Source organism: Ranitomeya variabilis, chromosome 3, assembly GCF_051348905.1.
Source record: "Ranitomeya variabilis isolate aRanVar5 chromosome 3, aRanVar5.hap1, whole genome shotgun sequence".
In the NCBI taxonomy this organism is placed as follows: Eukaryota; Metazoa; Chordata; class Amphibia; order Anura; family Dendrobatidae; genus Ranitomeya; species Ranitomeya variabilis.
In genome coordinates, this window is record NC_135234.1 from 623,563,207 (window position 1) to 623,588,807 (window position 25,601).

Below are 25,601 nucleotides of genomic sequence, written 5' to 3' on the forward strand. Positions count from 1 at the left end.
ATATGTGGGGGGTCTCTACTGTTTAGGCACATCAGCGGCTCTCCAAACGTGACATGGCGTCCGATCTCAATTCCAGCCAATTCTACATTGAAAAAGTAAAACGACACTCCTTCTCTTCCAAGCTCTGCGGTGCGCCCAAACAGTGGTTTACCCCCATATATGGGGTATCGACGTACTCAGGAGAAATTGCACAACAACTTTTGTGGTCTAATTTCTCCTGTTACCCTTGTGAAAATAAGAATTTGTGGGCGAAAAAATCATTTTTGTGAAAACAAATGCGATTTTTTATTTTCACGGCTCTACGTTATAAACTTCTGTGAAGCACCTGGGGGTTTAAAGTGCTCACCACACATCTAGATAAGTTCCTTAAGGGGTCTAGTTTCCAAAATGGTGTCATATGTGGGGGGTCTCTACTGTTTAGGCACATCAGCGGCTCTCCAAACGTGACATGGCGTCCGATCTCAATTCCAGCCAATTCTACATTGAAAAAGTAAAACGACACTCCTTCTCTTCCAAGCTCTGCGGTGCGCCCAAACAGTGGTTTACCCCCATATATGGGGTATCGACGTACTCAGGAGAAATTGCACAACAACTTTTGTGGTCTAATTTCTCCTGTTACCCTTGTGAAAATAAGAATTTGTGGGCGAAAAAATCATTTTTGTGAAAACAAATGCGATTTTTTATTTTCACGGCTCTACGTTATAAACTTCTGTGAAGCACTTGGGGGTTCAAAGTGCTCACCACACATCTAGATAAGTTCCTTGGGGGGTCTAGTTTCCAAAATGGTGTCACTTGTGGGGGGTTTCCACTGTTTAGGCACATTAGGGGCTCTCCAAACGCGACATGGCGTCCGATCTCAATTCCAGCCAATTCTGCATTGAAACAGTCAAACGGTGCTCCTTCACTTCCAAGCTCTGCGGTGCGCCCAAACAGTGGTTTACCTCCACATATGGGGTATCGGTGTACTCAGGAAAAATTGCACAACAAAATTTGTGGTTAAATTTCTGTTTTTACACTTGTGAAAATTAAAAAAAATGGTTCTGAAGTAAAATGTTTGCAAAAAAAAGTAAAATGTTCATTTTTTTCTTCCACATTGTTTTAGTTCCTGTGAAGTACGTAAAGGGTTAATAAACTTCTTGAATGTGGTTTTGAGCAGCTTGAGGGGTGCAGTTTTTAGAATGGTGTCACACTTGGTTATTTTCTATCATATAGACCCCTCAAAATCACTTCAAAGGTGATGTGGTCCCTAAAAAAAACATGGTGTTGTAAAAATGAGAAATTGCTGGTCAACTTTTAACCCTTATAACTCCCTAACAAAAAAAAAAATTGTTTCCAAAATTGTGCTGATGTAAAGTAGACATGTGAGAAATGTTATTTATTAACTATTTTTTGTGACATATCTCTCTGATTTAAGGGCATAAAAATACAAAGTTTGAAAATTGCAAAATTTTAAAAATTTTCGCCATATTTCCATTTTTTTCATAAATAATCGCAAGTAATATTGAAGAAATGTTACCACTAACTTGAAGTACAACATGTCACGAAAAAACAATCTCAGAATCAGCGGGATCCGATAAAGCGTTCCAGAGTTATAACCTCATAAAGTGACACTGGTCAGAATTGTAAAAATTGGCTCGGTCATTAAGTACCAAATTGGCTCTGTCACTAAGGGGTTAAGTGAAATTTGTTTTTGTTTTTTTTTTTTAAAAAAGGGCAATTTTTCCGAAACCTGTAGCGTCTCCACTTTTCATGTCTGGGGCTGGGTGAGAGCTTGTTTTTTTGCGCACCAAGCTGACATTTGTATTAATACCATATTGGTGTAGATACGATCTTTTGATCGCCTGTTGTTGCATTTTATTGCAATGTAGTGGCGACCAAAAAAAGTCTGGCATTTTTAATTTTTTTCTCGTTGCGCGGTTTAGAGATCGAGTTAATTTTTTTTTTTTTATATTGATAGATTGGGCGATTCTGAATGCAGCGATGCCAAATATGTGTATATTTTATTTATATTGTTTTATTTTGAATGGGCCCCCCCAGTGATTTGAACTTTTATAGTTTCTTAATATATTTTAGACAACACTTTAAGGATGTGTGATCTACAACTTGTATGTTGAATGTTGGTCCTCCGAACCACTTAGTGACGCCTATATGAATCCTGAATATAGCAGTAGCCTTACGAGGCGGGTAGGGGAAACTACGTTCTGCACATTGGTGCGTATTCCACAGGTGAGGCATTCAAGACATTTATGGCATATCCTGCAAATATCAAAGTGTTTATGTTGGGAATAATCCTTTAAAGAGATTGTGTGCCTTAAACCGTTCCTTCTTGTAAAAAATGTCCCATGATAAGTAGAGGGGAAGATATGGCATGTAAGGGTTTATTTCCTCTGTGGAACTACTAGGAGGTTCTCTTGCCTTGTCCATGTATGGTTTGTTCCAGTAGCCCATTTATGGAGAATGAAAGTGGAGGAGAATGAAAGAGCTAAAATCCTGTGGTACTTCTAGATCCAGACAGACAAGCTAACCAACCAGACATTGTGATAGTAGATAGGGATGATAATAGATGTGGCAGATGTGACATCAACATCATAGAAGGAATATGAGAAGCTGGAGAAATACCAGGGCCTCAAAGGAGAACTGAAGAAGATATGGAAGGGAAAGGAAACAGTAATTCCAGTGGTGATAGGAACACTTGGAGCAGTGACCCTTAAGTTGGAAAAATGGCTACAACAGATCCCAGGTGCAACATGTGAGCCGTCCGCCCAGAAAAGCACAATTCTGGGAACAACTAAGATCCTGCACAGAACCCTCAAACTCCCAGGCCTCTGGTAGAGGAGCTGAGAATGAGAATGGACAAAAAAGACCACCCCCATTGGGAAGTTTTTGGTTTTAACTACTTTTGCCTGAGCAGTGTAGATTGCATTCTCCATTTGGTTTTTGATATATTAGTGGGCAAGTATGATAGGTCACTTTACGTACTTCAATGGAGAATATAAACTAAGAATTACTGAGGGGATGGATGTGGAGGACAGACGCCTGTGGTTTTAAAGAACTGTTACTTGATCAGAAAAACTCCAAAAAGTACAATTGCTAAACATACAGTTTATTTGCAGATCGGTTATTTAGAAAATTGAGGTTATTTCCCTGGGATTCCTTGCTGTCATATTCCCTGCTATGGCGGAGACTGGCATCTGTTATTTAGGAATAGAAAAACAGACTTAAAAAGTAAGACTTTGACAGTAACACTTGCTGGCTTGAAATGAGTCGCCGGTGTTATGATGGTACGCACAAGTCATGGCTACCAAAATGCAATATCTGATCAGTGCAGTGTCATCGTGCATGTTTGCTGGCAAATTGCTTCCTGCAATTACTTTGGAAAAGCAACATAGCCATCATGTATGTAAGGTTTTATTGCTAAAACACTCAACCTGAGTCTTAAAACTTCATTATTATTTGATAGGGTTCAGTAGAGCACCCAAATTCTTTAGAATCTTCAACATACTGATTCTTTGAAATTAATGGATTTCCTGGGCACCAAGTAGTGTCCTATTGAAATAAATGAAATCCAGTTCCCCCATTAGTGTATATTCACATGTGACAGATTAGTTGAAGAAATTCCAACATCTTTCCCCTATATCAATTCAACCATAATTGTGTGGGTTTACTAGATAAGCACACCAAGTCCTGTGTCTCCATAGAATTGTAAAGTTAATATGTTTCAATAGTATTGGTATTGATTAATTACGTTTTAAGAAAGGGAGTTGTCCAACAATTACAACCTACAAGGATATGTGCCTAATCATTAGAGGTCACACTAATGGGACACCCACATATCCGGAGAACAGGCGTCATGTCATGTGCCCCTAATTTGTATGGAGAATTTATTGTGCATATATGCTACTGCTCCAGTCAAAATTCGTGGCTCTGACGAAGATGATCAATATCAGGCGACAGATCACTTAACAGCCAACTCTTCGTTCCAACAAACCCTCTTGGCTGAGCGTACATGTTTTCAATAGGGAGAGGAGAGTAAGCCGATGCCAGACACTACCGGTGGCTGCTTATAATTCTCAAAACCAAATCCTTCATGCCCTGATATTTGCCATCACGGGAGAGACACCACCTTACACATTAGATGGGATACTACCGCTGAAATGGGCAGGTACAGCTAGAATTTATCTGGTACAGAATGGGTCATATTTTTGAAGCATCAAATTCTAGGCGCCCTATGGACAGAGTTGCCCACCGTCTATAAGTTCCTGGACAGTCAATAAAAATAGGGCAAAAAACTGCCGTAAAAAAAATTTAAGGCGTCTGATTTTTTTTTAAGCCGAAAAAAGCTTCTACAGATTATTTTGACCATAATTATTTTAAGATTTTACAGTGAATGCATCTAATGTCTACATATTAAAAGTATGGGCTGTAGACATGTATCACTAATAATCATAATGAATTTTGGTTTCCCAAATGTGTCTGTAAAATATATTGTCTGTCCATCATTTTTTGATTACCGTAGCTGTCCAGAAAGAAAATAGAGTCAAGTTGGCAACCCTGCCTATGGAGACCTCAGCCAGTATTTGTTAATAGAGAATAATGTCATCTTCTCATATACATCTCTCATATATCATTTTGCTGGATTTTCCCCTTTAAGCAGTGTGCATGCTAACATTAAAAACAAATACAACTGTAATAAAAAAATAAAATGAATTGCATCTTTCTAACATCTGCCGTTCCCTTGGCTCCTTTATAAATGAGATCATCCCCCTAGGTTTTCTTAAAGCAAATACTTTCCAGCCATTCCTAAACTGACCAAATATCAACACATCGTGCACGACCCCTCCAACACAAACTGGGGCTTATTTCCGCTAGAAATACCTTACCTCCGCACCCTGCATGTAACAAAAATGCTAAATGAGCAGCGGTAGAGAACATAGAATCCAGGGACATGAGTGTTCTCTAACGCCTAGGTTTCATTCTCCTACCAAGGCGCTCTGTAGATGACCGCACAAAGCTAAGCTCAGCAGAACCACAGTGAATGACAAAAATGAGGGTAATGAGTTTCCTTTTCATGGTTCCGGTAACTGGCTACTTTTTGGGGAAGTTACACAGTAAAATCGTGTGGCATTTCTGCTACTGCTCAAACCACAGAGTACTTCCACATCCAACATACATAGATACTGAGTCAACTACTAATTCCAGACTGCTAGATTAAGGCCAACACAGTACTGCACATTGCTCAGTAACTTATTATTTTTCATTTGTGCAAGTCAACATGGTGACAAGGGTTTAGAAGGAGTATACATTTATAACTGCTTATTGCCCAGTGTGGAAAAGGCATTCTTGTCATCTTATCAATTACATATATGCAACCAATTGCTCGTACATCAGGATTGCAGCAAAGTTCAGATTTTAAGTAGGTCAAACTACCTGATAAATCGGTATAACCATGTCCATCCTGCAGATCGAGGAAAGACCACTACCAAGACCCCAATGGAGTCACACTGCAGTCCTAATTGGAACAAAGTCCAGCCTTATGCTACTTTGCTAAAGTACTGCCAGGAAGGGCTGAAGAGTGCCAAATACCACATTAGCAGACCTGTCAACTCCCATTGATGATCATAGAATCATCCACTTCTGAAATTTCCGCAAATAGCTAGTGGACACGGACTGACTGATTATGAAAGTTTCTCATTCGTGCCCTGTTTTATGGTCATGCCACAAAGCATTTTCTCTCTTTGCACCCCTGCCAGTCTCCTACACATGAATACCCTCATGCCCAGTGAGAGGTACGCTTGTCTGTAGCACGGATGGATGAGCTAGATGAAAGTCCAGCACAGGTTTTTACAAATAGCGACAAGTCTGTACTCACATTGCTCATTATTGTATAGAAACCAAGGTTTTCCTTAAGTAGATTTTGAAGCCGATCCACAAAATTTAGAGTATTAATTGTGCATCTTCTTCAAAATCCACATCAAAACCAAGTATGAACATATCATAAAAGCTGACCAAACGACCACTTGGATGTCCGCTATCTTTCCCATAGACATGAAATTTTGGTTCAGCTGAGAATTCATGGGTTGTCAAAAGGAACAGCAAAGAAAGCTTGACGCACACATACCAGACAACTGCAATGATGTCTTTAGGCCTCTTATCACATTCACAATATTATTTTGTTTTCTTCTACACATTCACAGTCGCCACATTTCCCACAGAATGTTTTTAATCACAGAGACCATCACAGACAATTCACTTCTGCATTCCTAAGCTTCCTTGCCACAGATCACCATTCATAGTCAGCTCCTTAGGTTTTATTTGGAATTTAACTTAGTGATTGCTGAAACAAAAACCATGAGTAAAAAGAACAATAATATTTGGCACCGACAAATGTATTGAAGTTTAAAAAAACAAAACAAAAACAAAGGAGCACCAAAATTACACCTTAACTAAATAAATCCCTTGAGTATCAAAGGGTAAACTGAAATTATTTAACACATTAAACATAAGAAAATCTCATGACAGTTGGTATACGTGAATCCCCATGAGTTTCTCTACCCACCTTTTTTACTCCTCATTTTTACCCTTCAACCAAACGGCCCGACCGCTTTATCTAAAATAAAAAACTGACCACAATGGTATTTGGATAAGTTGGCCACAGCAGCCGTTTATTAACACATAATAACAAATAGTTTATTTATTAAACATTAACCACGGGGAGGGTGGTCCTCGAAGCCCCAAAATGTAATAAACTTGGCCTCCAGACCATAAAAACTTGTCTTCCATAACCGTAAAACTTGGCCTCCAGGTCACGTCTTGCCTCTAGCCGCTACGCTCCAGCTCAGAGACGCCCATAGACTCACCCGGCCAATTTCCTCCAAAATTACCCATATATCCTAATTATCACCTCCATGTGATCTTTTTGTTCCATTCCAAATTTGTTCACCCACGGGGGAGTCCAGGACCTTAGAGATCCCCCCCCCTCCGATCCACCATTTCCATCACCACCAACCTCGAGGACCTCCCCCCCCCACGCCTTGCTGCCGCGACAAAACAACAGAAAACATAACGCAATAATTCGAGCAATACAACGATAATAACCCCTTTTTCTTAACGACCTTGACATCACCTATGAACGTTTCCAAAGCAACCAACAAAAAAGGGAGGGTGGGTGGGAGCTTGTTTCTAGTACGGTGGGGGACCTAAAATGGTTGCCCCACTGAGATGGCCGTTGCCCCTTATACTGCCCGCCCTTACTCCGCCTCTTCTCCCCATTCCCCCTCCCCCTAGCCATACATCATTCCCCTGATTCAAATTTATTAACCCTTCCCCACCCAAAATTCCCTCAACCCAATGCTTTCTCATGTATTATCACTTAACCCTGTCATGGCGTCCTCCCTTTGAAGGCCTGCGGCCCAGTACGGCCTTACTTGACAGTTGGTATACGTGAATCCCCATGAGTTTCTCTACCCACCTTTTTTACTCCTCATTTTTACCCTTCAACCAAACGGCCCGACCGCTTTATCTAAAATAAAAAACTGACCACAATGGTATTTGGATAAGTTGGCCACAGCAGCTGTTTATTAACACATAATAACAAACAGTTTATTTATTAAACATTAACCACGGGGAGGGTGGTCCTCGAAGCCCCAAAATGTAATAAACTTGGCCTCCAGACCATAAAAACTTGTCTTCCATAACCGTAAAACTTGGCCTCCAGGTCACGTCTTGCCTCTAGCCGCTACGCTCCAGCTCAGAGACGCCCATAGACTCACCCGGCCAATTTCCTCCAAAATTACCCATATATCCTAATTATCACCTCCATGTGATCTTTTTGTTCCATTCCAAATTTGTTCACCCACGGGGGAGTCCAGGACCTTAGAGATCCCCCCCCCCTCCGATCCACCATTTCCATCACCACCAACCTCGAGGACCTCCCCCCCCACGCCACCAGCATAAATGTTCTGACCCCTCAAACATTTATGTCACGCCATACCAAAATACCTTTCTCAATGCCCTCTTGAATCGCCAGACACCACAAATCTAGACCTATCGCATTTAAATGGACCCCATCTTTCCTCCAGTATTCCCCTTGCCCAGACTCCAGATCCTTATGCCGAACCACAAGTGCCCCATTTCTCACCATAAAACGTGAAATCGCTCTGTTTAACTTAATCCTCGCCTTGTTCACACCATGAACAGATCTTGCCTCGCGCCAAACCTTCCTGGGCACAATGTCCGACCAAACAACCAACAAACATGGAAACATAGACCAAAGCCGTAACATGTCAAACTTGATATCCTTAATTAGTTCCCTACAGGGACGTTTGCCCAAGTCATTGCCCCCCAAATGAACCACCAACAAGTCTGGCACCCGATCCAATCGAACAAATCTGTGGAATTCCGACAGCAATTGCTTCCACATCATACCCCTTTTTCCGATCCACCTCAGGGTTCCACGCGATCGGGGCACTCCCAGTTGTCTCCCGTCCGGCCGAACGTCGGCCCTCAATGCCACCCAGAATACAAATGAATGACCCATGATCCAAATAAGCAATTGCCTCGGCTCTGAAAATAGAAAAGGAAACATCAACACCGTATAACTGAAAAGGAAAACTGCGGTCAATTAGATCAATCCGTTACAACAAAGACGGGCGAATGTAAGAACGAAATCTTACTGATTCCCACCGACCGATCCTCTGAACCATTTCATCTCCTAGACCCCTCCTGGCAGCCTCCGTTGCCGCCCCAATCCGGAATGAATGCCCACTAAAATTCTTCGCTGAAATGCCCCCTTTTTCCAAACAACGTCTAAATACAGTCAAAAATTGAAAACGGGAGAGAAATGACCCATCCTTATGCACTAACAATGGGCAATCCCCCGAACCTGGACCAGACAGGAACTCCCTAAAACATTTTACCGGGCAAACTGGAGAGCCGTTTACCTCAAAAAGAACCACTCGACAACCTTTACCTGCAGTATCCGTTTTGGAAGAACGCAAAATTATCACTAGCCTGTCCCCAAACATGTCCACATCCTGCCTCAGTATACCACCTTTCTTACACTTGGAAGGACTAACCAATTCACCTAACCGAAACGCACCAAAAAATGCTAGAGAAAATGCTAATCTAAACAAAATTACTTCCCCCATATCCGAACACACAGCCTCTAACTGATTTTCCAGATTTAATAAAACTTCATATGACACCGGCCGCCTACCGTCTGACACCTTCCAGCCTTTACGACAGCCTTTTACCACCTGCCGGACCAGAAACGATTTTGTCAAATCCTGCAACCCTCTAAGTTTAAAGCCAAAAGCCAAGCCTGATAACGAATTATTGATTTTTGACACTGACCAACCTGACTCCCAGATATGACCGATAAATAAAATCAATTTGCTTTCGTCCTCTAAATCCGCACTCATCTGATTTTTCCACCGGACCCAAGAATCCCAGGCCCTCGTATAGTGCGACCAAGTTCCAGCCGACAGCGATCTGGCCAACAAGTCTCTCACTGCCCCAGCGGAAGATTCCAAAGCTCCTCTGAACAAACCTTCCCCGTGGGTTCCACTTGAGGTGCCAACTCCCGAACACGATCCCACTGCGAAGAAGAAAGAGCTTCAAGAATTTTGTTATATTTCAAAACCCCAAGTTCCGCCGTGACCCACAAATTAAAATTCAAACCAGCCCAAACCAATTGTTGTAAAACTCGCAGAAGAGAGTGTTTTGATGATGACAACGAATTAATAGCCTCCATGGCCCCAACTGAGCCGCAACAAAAACATATTTTCTTGTCTCGAACATTGCCTCCCCATAGTGTCAAAGCTACCACGATAGGAAAAAACTTCGCGTAGTGTAATATCAGCCACTAAACCGTTCTCTTTCCACGTTTTTGGCCACTCGGCCACTAACCATTCGTTCCGAAAAAAACAAAGAAAAACCCGATTCGTCCGCTGAACCGACCAAAATGCCGAGAAACTCCGCCGACACCACCGGCGCAATCCAGAGTGACTTTCCACTGTATGAATCCAGAAAAAATTCCCAAACTTTCAAATCATCCTTCAGATCCCTTCTAAGCCGTATGAAATGATTTGGCGCCCTAATCCCAACCGTGGCCAATGAAAGTCTACGACAAAAGGCTCTTCCCATTGGCATGATCCGACATGCGAAGTTCAGTTTACCAAGCAACGACTGGACCTCACGAAGTGTTACCTTCTTCAAGCTACCCACACGCTTCACCTCCAATCTCATGTTCACCAGTTTGTCCTCAGGCAATCTACACTCCATTGCCACCGTGTCGATTTCAATACCCAGAAAACTCAAAGATGTAACAGGCCCAACCGTTTTTTCCGCTGCCAACGGAACGCCAAATTTTTTTAGCCACCCCTTCCATCGAGTGAAGTAAAACCGAACAATCCGAAGAAAAGGCCGACCCAACAAACAAGAAATCATCCAGATAATGAACACAAGAACCGAGTCCTGTCACGTCCTTAACTACCCATTCTAAAAACGTACTAAATGCTTCGAAATAGGCGCATGACAATGAACACCCCATCGGTAAACAACGATCCACAAAAAATCCCCCGTCCCAAAAACAACAAAGCAAATGCATACTGTCCGGATGAACTGGTAGCAGTCTAAACGCTGCCTCAATGTCCGTCTTTGCCAACATGGCCCCTTGTCCACATTTTCTAACCCATGACACTGCCGAATCAAAAGAAGTATATAACACAGAACACAATTGGGGGTCAATTCCATCGTTTACCGAAGAGCCCTTCGGAAATGAGAGGTGATGAATCAACCTGAACTTGTTAGGCTCCTTTTTTGGTACAACCCCCAATGGCGACACTCTCAGGTTAACCATGGGGGCTGTGTCAAACGGCCCAGCCATTCTACCTAAAGCCAATTCTTTTGGGAATTTTTCAGTGACCACTTCTGGGAATTCCCTGGCTGATTTCAAATTCCTGGTTGATAACCTCACCTCCATGTCAACAAAAGGGATCTTGAATCCCTCCCGAAAACCATCACGCAACAATTTTGCAGCCTCTTTGTCAGGGTATTTATTTAGGAAGTGCTCCATCTCTTCCAGCCGAACCGGTGTCACCCCTTTTTTCAAAACCCTCAGATCCCTTCTGTTTTCCTCCCTTGAAGCACTTCGACACCCCATGATTACCTCCGCAGGCGGAACACTCGTGTTTGAATTTGCACTTGGCGCCGAACCTGCATGCGCCGTCATTGTATGAGAAGCACAGTCCTTTCTGTACTGCCACCGAGTGCCCTGACTGCCCTGAACCCCCGGTGCCCCCAAGAAACGATTGTGAACCCGAACCCCCTTTTCCAGGGGCTGTCACTCTCATCCATAGAGCTATGTCTTTATGTTCCCATCTAATGTTTGGACGAACTGCTTTCCTCTGGCGGAATTGTTCATCATATCTCAACCATCCTTGTCCCCCGTATACTCTATATGCCTCCCCTATGGTATCCATATAGCAGAATAGGGGCGAACAATTTTCTGGCGCTTTTTCCCCAATCACACTAGCCAATATAGCGAAAGCCTGTAACCAATTATTGAATGTGCGGGGTATCAAACGAAAACGTCTCCTCTCCTCGTCTTCCTTTTTATACTCATCCCGTCTGACCCTGTCTAAATTAAAACGTTCGAGTGGGAGAAGTGAGAATATCTCCACGTATTCCCCCTTCCAAATCCTATCCCTTACTTCCTGCTTTAAATGTGTTCCCAGAGGCCCCTCAAAACAGACATACACTTCACATTTTGCAGCATCCCCTAAACGCACTGCTTCATCTTTATCTTTGCCCCCGTTATCAACCGCCGTGGATACCTGACCCGTTATTGCGTTGCCCGAAGCCGCCTCGTCCCCAGCCGCCGCAGTAACTCCCGTTACCTCGCTCTGTACCACAGGACGTGACTCCAGACTTCTTTCTCCATCCCCTATACCCCTTCTATTACCTAACCAAGCCGCCGAGGGAGATAACGTACCCTGCGCACTCCCCGCCTCCCATAACCGCACTAAATCTTTAAGACTTTGTAATAAAACACCAGAGCCGCCACTAGCCCCCCCAACAGATAATTCCTCCCCCCTTGCATTCACATTTGAGGCTAGTGCAGGTAAGTAAAAAGAAGTGCAGTCTCGCTCACCTGGCTGCCTGGGTGCTGTGTTCCCAGCAGCCGCCAATCCGGTGTCCTGACGCGATCTCTCTGGGCGCGTGCTTCCTCCATCCTCGTGCTGTCCCATGGAAGTTGATGCAGTGTGCAGCCAGCCTGACTCGACCGCTGCGTCCCCAGTGTCCATACGTCCCACATGTCCTGGTTCAAATCCATCTGATGATCCTCTTCTTCTAAATGAATGGCCTAATCCATGCTCCCCCCTCCTCTCCCCCTCCCCAGTGGCCAGAGATTCCCTCCCTCCTACTACACAGCGATCTCCTCCATGCCTGCGGTCAGCTTCGCCCCCCCTCCCCTTCCCCCTCCCAGCTGCAGCACAGGGACGTCCAGCTCTGCTCTCTGTAGCAGCAGCAGCAGCCGATGAGCAGGAGGAGACTCCCCACTGCCACTCACCAGCCGCCCTGCGTGCTGATGCTCGCCCCGCCGACTCCTCACTGCTGCTGGATGAATGCCGAGCCTGGGGCCGAACCGAAGGGGCCCCAGCCGTTCCTGACCCCGGATCCCTGGCTCCTTCTGCTGCTGGTGAGTGCTCGCGTTGCCGGCTTCCCCCCTGCGCTGAAGGCACCTGACTAGCAGGCCCTCGTGTGCTCTTCAGTACCTCTCTGCCCCGCCGAGCCGAGCCCGTTCCTGGTTGGGCAGCGGCCGCTCCTGCTCCTGGATCCACGCTTCCTCCAGACGCCATCGCTGCAGGGGAGGCCGACACCTCCCCCTGTTGCAGGCCCCGCCGGTGTTGCGGATTCCTCCCAGCCGCAGGTTTACGCGCCGGCTGCCGACGCTTCGTGCCTGCGGCCGGAGGCCCTGGGGGTAGCCTCAGGGCTGAGGCGCTCCGGAGGCCTAGACCTCCGAGTCCGTCGCCCTGCACTTAAACCTTGGGGTTGGTCGGCTCCCTCATCAGGCAGCAGGCCCTGAATGGATGCCTGCAGCCATCCCGCACCTCTGGTTCCCGCAGCCGCTCTCAATTGCTGCAAAATCGCCTCAATCTCCATAACTAAAATCAGCTCTGAGCTTGTTTCTAGTACGGTGGGGGACCTAAAATGGTTGCCCCACTGAGATGGCCGTTGCCCCTTATACTGCCCGCCCTTATTCCGCCTCTTCTCCCCATTCCCCCTCCCCCTAGCCATACATCATTCCCCTGATTCAAATTTATTAACCCTTCCCCACCCAAAATTCCCTCAACCCAATGCTTTCTCATGTATTATCACTTAACCCTGTCATGGCGTCCTCCCTTTGAAGGCCTGCGGCCCAGTACGGCCTTACTCATCATTCAAATAAAATCAATAAAAACAAACAAGTCATAACATTACCTGTCAAATCAATGAGTCATCCATGAGAAGAGGTTTCCCCAAATAAGGCTACTTTCACATTATCGTCACAATGCGTCGTTATGTAGAAAAAACGCATCCTGCAAAGTTGTCCGCAGGATGCGTTTTTTCTCCATAGACTTTCATTAGCGACGCATTGCGACGGAGTGCCACACGTCGCAACCGTCGTGCGACGGTTGCGTCGTGTTTTGGCGGACCATCGGCACAAAAAAAGTTACATGTAACTTTTTTGCGCATCGTGTCCACCATTTTCAACCGCGCATGCGCGGCCAAAACTCCGCCCCCTCCTCCCCGGACATTACAATGGGGCAGCGGAAGCGTTGTAAGACTGCTTCCGCTGCCCACGTCGGGCATTACTTTCACAACGTGCGTCGGGCCGACGCATAGCGACGGCCCCGTGCTGACGCTACTGTGAAAGAAGCCGGAGGCTACTTTCACACTTGCGTCAGTAATGAGTCGCTAATGCAAGTCTATGGAGAAAAAATGCATCCTGCGGGCAACTTTGCAGGATGCGTTTTGTCTCCAAAACGACGCATTGTGACAGACGTTACCCAACGCTAATGTGAAAATAGCCTAAAGAAGGAATACATAATAAATAGTGGCAAGACAAAGAAAACAATACCCAAAAAGTGAAAATCATACATTTTGGAGGAACTGAGTACTCCTATACAATTTTTCATTCCCTATACCTATGTTTGTAGTGTAATATAATTATGTTAATATACTTCTCAATTGCTGTCTTCCCCAGTTTCCAGTACCACAACAGTCTTCTCCTTGCTCATGTGATGGCTATTCTGGATTGCCAGATCACACTGGAGTCCGTGTGTAAGTCGGAAGTTGCTGTTACAATGCAAGTCTATGGATGGCGGGTCAGAAGGCGTGATTCAGGAAGCTGGAGCAAATTCGCTCATCTCTAGGACTCAGAACGAGGCCGAGGCTTCATGGGTTTGCATTGTAAAAATGACTTCCAGCTTATATAGACCCCAGTGTGAGAAGAAGACTGAGTGGAACTGGAAACCAGGGAGACCTCAATCGTTGAGTGTGTTAATGCAAATACACTAAATTACGTAACATTTACACAGCTTTAGGGCATAAAAAGTTTAATGTGTGCTTCTTTCAGAATTATCAAATGTCCATGCAAACCATTGCAATCATGAATTAGCCATGGGCCGATATTCAACATAACCTGGTTAACTGACTAAATTCTCCCTTTCCTTTGTACTTTTACGTCTGGCACTTAAAAAGGTTTAATCAAAAGTAAAATGTTGTTGATTCATTGATCTCCTGCATGATGTTATACAGTATTAGAAGCACATGGAGAGGATGTGACATCAACCTCCCAGAGGAAGAGGTTAGTTAAAGGAGGCAATGTAGGGCACATCCTCATGGTCTTTATTTAGAAGTAATGTGTGAACATTTATGGAGGTCAGGATGATGTCACCTGTGCTTTTCCACCACAGGAACGAGTCCGTAAAGTTGATGGCTCAACATATGGTATAAGACTGTCACCGCACTATAACCCATTCTTTTTCAAGCAAGAAGTGGTTTATCTTTAGCCTTAATATGTCAGACTTTCCATGTAAGCATTACATTGTACACATGATTTTGCCAAATTTAAGAAAAAAAAAAAACTCTTTGCAATTTACTGAGACGGAGACTGTCCATGTAAGAATGTGAACATTAAATCTCCTTCCATAAATCTGCTTTTCCTCAAGTTTAATCACTATGGTAACTAATTAACTCCATACACAACTACGTGCTCCAGCTACCCTGCCGAGATGAAAGGCCTGTAACTGACTGAGCACCCTGTGCCAAACTATGACTCTTCACTGTGAGCACGAGATTACACTGGACTATGTCTCCAGTGCCCCAAGAGATCACCGATCCCTGCTAGTCCTTGTACAATGGGAACATATCAGCTGCAGCCCGGACCATGCATACACTGATGAGCACTACTAAAGAGCTCCCCGTAATAACTGTCGCAACTGTGGTGCAATAATTGTGGCTTCGGTGTGAACAGGACTATTGATCCAGCAGCCTACAGTATATATAGTACACATAGTATAGTGCTGGTCTGAACAGATGGTTTATGAGCTATATAGGGTGATTTTTCCACTAGAGGCTCCATTGTTTTTTTTCCCTATTGTCATTGGCTAATCTCTATAATCAAGCAAACATCTATTTTACCATTAAAGAATAATAAGTCTGAAAGAGTTTCCATTGTAAGAATATCCATTCACAAAAAGATACCCCACAGAGTATACAAAGACGGCGCAGGAAGATCAAATGATAGCATGCCGACAAGCTATTCCATTGTTTTTCTAAACCTAGTTGTAGCATTTAATGCTCGTAGGAAGACATTTATTTTGCCATTGTTTATTTTAAGAAAATCCATTTGTTATTTTAAGCCGGAAACATGAAAAAAGCTCATACACTTAAAAATGTCTATGTGAAAGTAGTTCTGTACAAAGTTTACACCACTATGTCATACTGATATAACATACAACAGTAATAATGCTGTTTATCCTGTGTATACCCAAGTATTTATTATAATGTTGTTCCAGTCCCTGTGCACAGATTATATATTTAATTCACCCCAGGTCCAGTGCAGTGTCTTCATCGCTGGTCCTAGTGTCTGTTATTGGATGCAGTCCACCACTGCCCATCTAGACTGTTCGCCCTACTCAACAGCCGCTAGCATCACCAATTTTCTGCCACACAGACACTGGGAGGAGCAACAGAGACACAGCTGTGGAACCAGGGATGGTGAGGACAGGAAAGGTATGGGTGTTTTTTTCCCCAAAAAAACAAACTGCACCCAAAGACCAAAATTTCTTGTAGGTAACAACTTCTCCAAATTCAAACTTTGATAAGGATTTGGATCATTAATCCTAATCCTAGGTGGAATAACCTTTATCAATGTTACTAGGAAAAAAGAAAAAGACACATTGATCAGGTCATCCTAATCTCCTGCAACGTTGATCCAAAGAAAGGTCCAAATCTCCAAGAGGCAGGAGTCATTTTATGGAAAAGGAAAATCATTCCTGTGACATTCCAAATACCGTAAGTCAATTTGAATAAATTGATTCCTTAGCTCCAAAAAGCTAGTAACCTTAACCACATTACAAATAAAGCACATTCTAATCAATCTAGTTCATGGTGCTACAGCAGAGTTCGCATCTCGGCTTCAGGAAAATGGCCGCCGCTATCTCCATCTGCGCACGCGCGGCATCCCGCGGCCATTTTCCTGAAGCCGCGGCCAGCAGAGCGCCGCTTCTGCGCACGCGCGGCCAAGGGAAGATGGCCGCCCCCACGATCACCAATGAAATAGTGCACATCGCGCTCTTTTAACTCCCCTGTGCAGTGGATTCGGCACTTGGGCATGCGCAAACCACTACGCCACCAACGGAAAACTAAGCAAGATCTGGGGGAAGACATCATGCCCTTTTGACCAGACCAGCCTGATTGACAGGCGAAAACGGCTACTTTGGTAACGTATTTTGGCAGCATAGGTGGGGAATCGGGGTCCACAAAATACACTGTTGTAATGCACAGCTCAGGCCCTATTTAACAGTATTTTTATCTCATACTGAAAAAACGAGGTGACAGGTGCCTTTAAGAAGACCATGAGAAGGACATCTGTGTTGACCACAGATATAAAAGTTATAAAGTTGACTTATCTAAACTTCAGCTAACTTATCTAAACTAAACAGCCTCAATCTTTTCTAGGTACTGTAATACATCAATTGATCACTGTAGAACCAGCTCAAGTTCTATTACATCTTTTGTGCACTGGTGCCCAAAACAAAACTGCACACAATATTACATAAGTGCATCTATGCCCGTTTAGACGCACCCTATAATTTATTTGCCTTGGCAGCAGCTGCCTGACACTGGCTGTTGTATGTACTTTCCACTATAAGTCCCCTTACATCTTGGTTGTACCTACCATATTCTCATTTAGCAACCATATAATCCTACACAGGAAACAGAGCAGCATTTTTTATAGGCTACACGGGTGACGATTCTGTAAAGGAATGGACATATTGCCCACGTTCCTCCTTGAAGACACGCGTATTGCTGTATTTTGGGTGACAGTAGGTTACCCAAAATACAGCTAAGCTAAGGATAATGTTTGGGACTAGCTAAGGAGAAGGGACAGACAGAGACATTTTCCTGTCAGGAAGACAGATCAGGGCCAGCATGAAACAGAAGCAGCCCAAAGGTATGGCTAGTCGGCAGAGCCATGTGATGTGCGTATCCCTGGCGTGAAAGGAGACAGAGGTAGTGGATAGGGAGATTCTGAGTGTAGAAAGGAAAAGTGATATAATGACAGGGTGATTCACCGGAGACACCTAGCAGTATGTCCCGAGTTTGCCAGGCAGAAAGGCAACAATCAGGTCAGGACAAACCTGGGAATTTGAGACGAAGAGAGTGACCCAGGTGGTAGTTCCAAGGGGTCAGCAAGCAAAGAAGTTAAGTATAGTGGCAAACTAGTTCCTCTAAGAGAAAGGAGGACGTGGAACCGCGGTTTGAAGACTGGACTCTCACTTACTGGACTGTAGTACTGTGCTGGGTTGTGGTGAAGGCAGAAGAACTTAGGGGCAGAAACAAGTAAGCCTGGAAGAAGAAGAGAGAGACCGTGTGTGAGGAATAGGATGCTCCATGTTACAAAGGAAATGTTCGTGAAATTATGCACCCGCTATCTATTGTACTTAATCCCCACCAAGTTGATTTTCAGTAAAAGACTGTTTATATTTGGTTAGAGGTCTCCCTCATTGAACTTTACACCATCTTGTCCTGGCCAGCCAAAGTCACCTGCATCATACGTCCTGGCCTGCAAGGGTGTAATGCTCCTCTAGACAAAGCCCACACACCCAGCCAGGACCCCAACCTTTATGTAGCTTGTCGGGGCATGGAAGACTGGTACCTTGCCAATGGCTATCCCCTGCACTGCACTACCTTAAATTTCAACTTGGAAAAAAAGCTGACAAAGAAGCAGATTCATCAAGACCGGTGTGAAAAACGACGGTCTTGATGAAGTTGCATGTTGGGAGTCAGATGCTAAGAGGTGCACACATCTTAAAGGGCCACTGTCACCCCCCTCCAGCCGTTATAAACTAAAAGAGCCACCTTGTGCAGCAGTAATGCTGCATTCTAACAAGGTGGCTCTTTTAGTTTTTGGTTCAAGTATTCCCAAAATAAAGCGTTTTGAAACTTATCCAAAATACCTGTCGTTAGCCAGGGAGGCGGGTCCTCACTCCCCAGCTTGAACCGCTACTCTGCCGTCACTCCAATCTTCAGTGGCTTTCGGCGCCGCCCCCTCAGCGCTGTTTACGCTTCAAAACCGGCGCTTGCACTGTGTACTACTGTGCTGCGCAGGCGCAGTAAGCTCTGGCCGTCTGACGTCCCAGCCAGGCTTGCAGACTGCGCCTGTGCGGGCAGTGCGGTCACCCACCTTTGGAATCCCATCCCCGCACTGTGTGTTATGCATTTAGTTTATAACGGCTGGAGGGGGTGACAGTGGCCCTTTAAATGAATAAGAAGCATCTGACAAGTGGCGGTGCTTCGGCAAAATCTTACTCCAGCCATAAACACTTTTACATATGTGTGTGCCCGAGTTAGGGGAAGAAAAAAAAAAAAAAAAACTTAAAGGGAACCTGTCACCCCCAAAATTGATGGTGAGCTAAGCCCACCGACATCAGGGGCTTATCTACAGCATTCTATAATGCTGTAGATAAGCCGCCGATGTTACCTGAAAGAGGAGAAAAAGAGGTTAGATTATACTCACCCAGGGGCGGTCCCGCTGTGGTCTGGTCAAATGGGTGTCTCAGGTCCGCTCCGGTGCCTCCCATCTTCATTCCATGATGTCCTCTTCTGGTCTTTACGCCGCTGCTCCGGCGCAGGCATATTTTGTCTGCCCTGTTGAGGGCAGAGCAAAGTACTGCAGTGCGCAGGCGCCGGAAAGGTCAGAGAGGCCATAGTCAGACTTGTAGGAAGTATTTTATGTGCTGGAACCCATCTGGAAGACAATTTGTGTGCACATAACCCACAAATCGCATTTCTAATACGTTTATGATCAGTTACGTCTACCTTATGCGGCCTACGTGGCCTTATTTTACTAAGGGAATAAGGCCACCACATCACTGTACAACTCCCAAAGTTATCAAAAGCAGAAAACATGCAGATTATATATCTTATTTACATTATGGTGTAAAAATAATTGGTCTCCATTAGTCGTGTTAGAATGGATGAAGGTGCCACCTTACATCTGAAACTAATAAGGGTTTATACAGCTGGGTAACAATGCAGCTGCTTACTTCTGTGTGAAGTATGGAAGGGTTATTCTTTTCTTAGCTTCAGTAAAGATTCAAGCACAGTGAAATGGTTTTCTTGTCAAGAGTGGAGGTTACATTTTACCTTAATGAGTGGCGGGATTCTTGTCTAGCTTCATCAACAGAAATATAAAACTGTAATTGGCAATTCAGCCATCCATCTCTACCAGGAGGCCTGAGCCACATCTATTACAGTCTGTAAATTAAGAGGAATACGCGGATACTAATATGTACTTTAGTAAGAAGAAGCAAACCATTAATGCCCAAGAAGGAAAGGGTGCAGACTCAGGACAAGGGATGGACTCACATTCCAAATGACTTGCATCATAAACAAACCAGCGGCTCCAGGTCAGTGTAAGAGGGTGGGAAAGTTAGATTCATTACATAAATTCCGGCCCTAGGATTCTTTACAAGGCTCTAGATGCCAAAATATTGCCTCTAAACATACTTTATATTAGTAGTATTATGCTGGATTCACCCTGCTGTAATAGCACCTGTATTACCCAAAAATCTCAGACCTAAAGGGGTCGAATGAATGAAACTTCAGAGGACCTATGGTAATCTAATTACAGAGGCGGTGCTGAACAATTTGTTGTGTTCATGTTATTTTATGAACACATTTGGCGCATGCGCTATATGGAATTGATACGGCCGCCTGCACCCAGCATATGCCAAGAGTGTTCTTTGGGTATACACGGCTTATAGAAGAGGGTGACTGGCACCTCCCTTTACGGACGGACAGCAAGGTACATTTATATTACATTGGGGATCCAAGGACGACATAGGCTGCTTCTTAATTACAAACTTATGTGGGTGGTATACATTGGCGAACAAGATAACTGAACTAAGTGTTCCAATACTAACAGTGGGGCTTTGTTAAAGCATTATGGATCTATCAATACAGGATATAAGGCACAGTATAAGAGAATCTCACAGCATAATGGCAGTACAATTTATTATTTTTTATTCGTCACTCGTTTACAATAGCTCCCGACAAAGCATTACAAGCAAATTGGCTCTTGTCACTGTAACAACGAAGAAATAAAGGGACGCTCATTTAACATCATGATTTAATGTCTAAATTGTACCCAATGTTATCCCACAAGTAAATGTAATGTAAAGGGTTGTCTAGGAGTTTAGCACATAGGAGTAAGATGAATATGTTATCAAAAGGACAACTTTGCATTGGGAGAGAGAGGAACATATTGACCCTGTATCAACAACTGGTCGGTAGACCCAGTGTCGGACTAGGGTGCCAAGGGCCCACCAGTAACACTGATTTTTGGGGGCCCACTTTTCACCTGCATACAAATATTACACTCCCCGCATTTACAAATTTACCTATATATCTATAGAATAATACTAAACTAGGTAGCTTGGTTAATGAATGACGAGATGCTATTTTTTTCTGTACAGAGTAAATCAAGTGAATTATGCCAAGTACTATGCATAAAGTGGGGTTGTGGGCCCAGATCTGCACTGGGGCCCACCAGGGGATTTCAGTTTCCCTATGGGCCAGTCCGAGCCTGGGTAGACCCCACGGTTTATGCTTCTTAAAGAAGTTGTACACTACTTGGACAACCTCTTCTCATACTCCCACGCTTGGCCCCATAAAATAATAAAGTTTATACTCCCGTCCCGTGCTGGTGCTGTTGCCGCGTTGTTGGCACTCGCTCTCCCGGGGCCCCCATGCTGTTGTGACACGTGACCCCGGCGCCCAATCAGCGCTGGCATCACTGTCCCCGCATCTTGTCAAATTGAACAAGAAGAGGAAGTGAGAGCAACTGCTGCCAGGACTTCCTCTTCATGTTCGATCTGTCCGAAGGCGGGGACAGTGACGCCAGCGCTGATTGAGCACCGGCGTCACAACAGCACGGGAGCCCCGGGAGAGCGAGTGTCGGCACCGCAGGAACAGCCCTGGCACAGGAGGGGAGTATAGGCTTTATTATTTTAAAGTGGATAAACATTTTGATCAAGAAGGGGTTGTCCTAGTAATGGACAACCCCTTTAAAGCCCGCATACACATTAGACTAATGTTGGGAAAACTTGCCGACACCAACAGTTGTGGTTAACAGTCAAGTGTGTATGGGGGACCCACCTGACTCTTCCCCAACAGAACGATGAGGACGTCCAGGAAAAAAGCCTCCACCAGAAATGTCTGTCAGAAGCTCCTTAAGCGGACATGGGAACAACTGGAGAGCCGAGCGCCGCTGTGTATGTTGGGAAAGTTAGCTGCCAGCCAACCATTCATCTGACATATCTAAAGACTATGGGGGTCTTTACACAGGACTATAGTTAATGATAATATATCTCTCAGCTGATGCGTCTCGTTCTATAAAGAGTCCTGCTACTCAAGATTACTGAGAAAAGCCATCGTTACATAAAAGCCCCCCGTACACATTAGATTAACATGGTGCCGCTGCATATGGGTGCTTCCGGAATCTCTCCTGAAGGTTGAATTTGGGGGAGAGAAGTATCGGGCGATTGGAATTTCAATAGCCTATCCTGAGCCACTGGCAAAGATATCTGGCAGCAGCTTTCTCTTATATTGAAAACAAAAGAATGCTCAGCTGAGCAGAACATTCACATATATGGATCACTTGGAAAAGAAAGCAGTTTGATGAACAAAGGGTTAGCCAAGATCTATCTAGTGTATGGCCAGCTTTATGATCGCCATCTATAATGTATTGGGATGGAGAATCCGCAGCTATTAATGGGGCTGTGGACAGCAGATGGCCGGAGATCCTGAACTCAGCTGTGCTGTAGCTGGGTGCAGGCTCTGAGCTTAGCAGCTTGCTGGGCCCAGTGCTGATGCCAGGCTGGTGTACCTCGTGCAGGCTGGGATGTGACCAGGTGATGGCCTAGTGACAGCAGGCTGGCTACCTGCACCCTACAGCTGGACACACAATGGGCACAGTGTGCAGGGTCCATCCCCACTAACCACTCCCCCTCACATCCTCTGCCCGTGCCTGGCATTGTGTCTGTGCCCCCTAATCCCAGCACTCCCCCCTTACACTGCCTCTCCCGCACAATGTGAGGGCGCCCGGCATCACTGCCCCCCGCCAGTCATTAGATTAACCTGGTGCCGCTGCATATGGGTGCTTCTGGAATCTCTCCTGAAGGTTGAATTTGGGGGAGAGAAGTATCGGGCAATTGGAATTTCAATAGCCTATCCTGAGCCACTGGCAAAGATATCTGGCAGCAGCTTTCTCTTATATTGAAAACAAAAGAATGCTCAGCTGAGCAGAACATTCACATGTATGGAGCAGTTGGAAAAGAAAGCAGTTTGATGAACAAAGGGTTAGCCAAGATCTATCTAGTGTATGGCCAGCTTTATGATCGCCATCTATAATGTATTCAAAAGACTTTTCAGGTTTTTGTTTGTTTTTTCCCCTCGACAGCTCTGCTTATCCAGATGTTTCAAACAAATTCATGAAGTGTAATTTTTTATTTTTAACCTCATTTTTTTGCCGAATTTCATTCCAATCCCAGGCTAGAGTAAAGATTCTGGTTGATTTTTATTTCGGCACAGTTGATTACGAATGTGCAACATTTTAAAGGATGTGACTTTTCACTAATAGAGAGACAAAATGCAAAGGACAGAAAAAAGTAAGAGAAATTGACATGCTGCAGTCTGGAAAGCCGCGCTGCATGTCGTCTCCATTGGTGAGCCGCGAGCGTCTGTGGAAGCATAGTGAACATTGACTTTCTTGAAATCTCATCCACTATGCGGTGACATGTACTGTATGCAGTGTCCAACCCACAGCACTTACCGATTGTCTGCACATACCCTAAAACTTTTTTTATTTTGGGCAAAATTCAACACCTCGAGCTATTTTGAAGAATTTGGCGCTAAAAATGACAACAAATGCCACAAGAGAAGAAAAGTCACTTAAAAAATAAAATGATGAATCTGGGTCAATGTTATTATTGTTCTTGAAAGAGATCATTTATCCAAAAGCATTTTGCAGAAGGCACTTCTGGTAAATGATGAATTATAGTGGAATGTAAAAATTCTATGCAAAACAGGATCAACTGCAGTTGGCAAATGTTTCTCCCGATAAAAGACCACAGTTGTCATCACCTGACGCAGTGGGAGCCATGCATGTCCTTATGCGGTAGATTAGCGTGTTCTGCACCGGAACTAAAAGTCTCATCTAGCCCGTTATTAGTCGGGGGGGTGTCCATACAGTCTGACACTATCCAATTACAGCTGGCAGAGTCAGACTTGTAGGAACACACCCCTTTGACCTGTCAGGTAGTAACACCCAGTTGTTAATTTATTCATTGTTTTCAAGGAAGAGTAAAAAAAGAACAGCGTTGTAAGAAAAGATGCTCCAGAATAGTTACTTCATAGGGAATACAAATATTTTTCTAAAACAGATGTCTGTAATGCTGGCCGCTCCTCTTTAACAATTTACTTTTAGTAGAAAACGTGCATAAAAATGGCAATCTCCCAGTGCACAGAATGCATTACTTATTCAGTACCCTGCATTGTAATATAATGCTCTGCATACGAAACAAGACATCAATGTTTTATACCGCACATATTACTCAGGGCTCTTTGATCCCCAAGGTCCTAGTATTCCATTTTAATAATGACACGGAGCAAATTCCTCCAATACCTCTGCATGGGTCAGCGTCGTTCCACTAAACATGCAGGGATTCCATTTGCTGCAGCCATTGATGGTGCCCAATGAAATTCCCCCGTTCGGAAAATAAGCCTTCCATCATGTCCCAGCTGTTCCCCCCACAGCCAGCCAACAATACGGCACTGTTAACAATGACAACATCTGCTTTTGGGGTAACTTTCCGCCTAGTGCAACCTAAACCATTTATTGTGCAACTTCCCTATATCTGTCACAAGAGCTTGGCCTGCGGCATTGGGGGAAACCGAGATTGCAGAAATACCTCGGGAATTCCTACATCATATCATAACACCAACAGATATTTGTTCTTTAATAAAAGCAACAGGAACACTTCTAATAAGTGGGAATAATTAAACATGGCTTACAGGTCGACTAAAGAGCACGTCCCTCTAAAATCAGTCACCAGTACATACATGTCTTTGTGCTCAAGGCGCCTATACACTGTAGACAGCTGTCCGCCAAGCACTGTTCCCACCACCGCACCTTACACCTGCATGTTGGGATCTTTCTAAGTAACATAGGAGGGAGTTATCACCTAGTTAAAGGAGCCAGTAATCAGAAAACAAGAACGCTCGTCCCCAACTACTGACCAGTAAACATGCCGGCAATCATCTCACCAATAAGCAGAAACCATGCATAAAAATTATAGGCAGCACATCGACCATGTACTCTGCTGATGTGCTGTCCATAACTTGACCCTTTAAGTACCGAGAAGGACTGTATTAATGATTGCTCTGTGCGGCTTGTCGACACAGTAAATGATCGGTCTGGATCAGCTTATATAAAAGGGCCATTAGTCTTTACCAGACATCACCAGCAGCAGCTTATCTGCCCTGAAAATGTAAGGATTAAGCATGTGGCCCCATCCCTTCATCTCTGAGATCTACCATCTGGAAACACTAGACATTAGATAGGTGACTGCTCCAGACGGAATCTGTGGCCTAAGACATCTAATGTTTATGGCCACATTCAGGATGGGTGGTCCTGGGTAGCACCTTTTATTTATGCCCCCATCTCTTATGATGGACGTGCAAGGCTAAAATAATACCACTGCCCCCTCAATCAGCTTTGTATATACAGTAATGGGGGGAGCGAATTACATGTGCTCAGCCGATTA

At 44.4% G+C, this 25,601-nt stretch overlaps 1 protein-coding gene across 3 annotated transcripts in view; it reads right to left on the reverse strand.

Moving 5' to 3' along the window:
• The window catches only part of NCKAP5L (NCK associated protein 5 like), a 118,735-nt gene that overhangs the window by 91,776 nt on the left and 1,358 nt on the right, over positions 1-25,601 (reverse strand). The window contains exon 1 of one of the 3 annotated variants that reach the window (XM_077297441.1): positions 4,881-5,453. The exons of 1 other annotated variant lie outside the window; for it this stretch is intronic. In XM_077297441.1, coding sequence (XP_077153556.1) covers positions 4,881-4,947 — 67 coding nt within the window. In that variant the 5' untranslated portion in view covers positions 4,948-5,453. Of the gene's footprint in view, positions 1-4,880; positions 5,454-18,055; positions 18,121-25,601 lie in introns of those variants that run through there. One more of the 3 variants, XM_077297444.1, reaches the window with a different exon arrangement.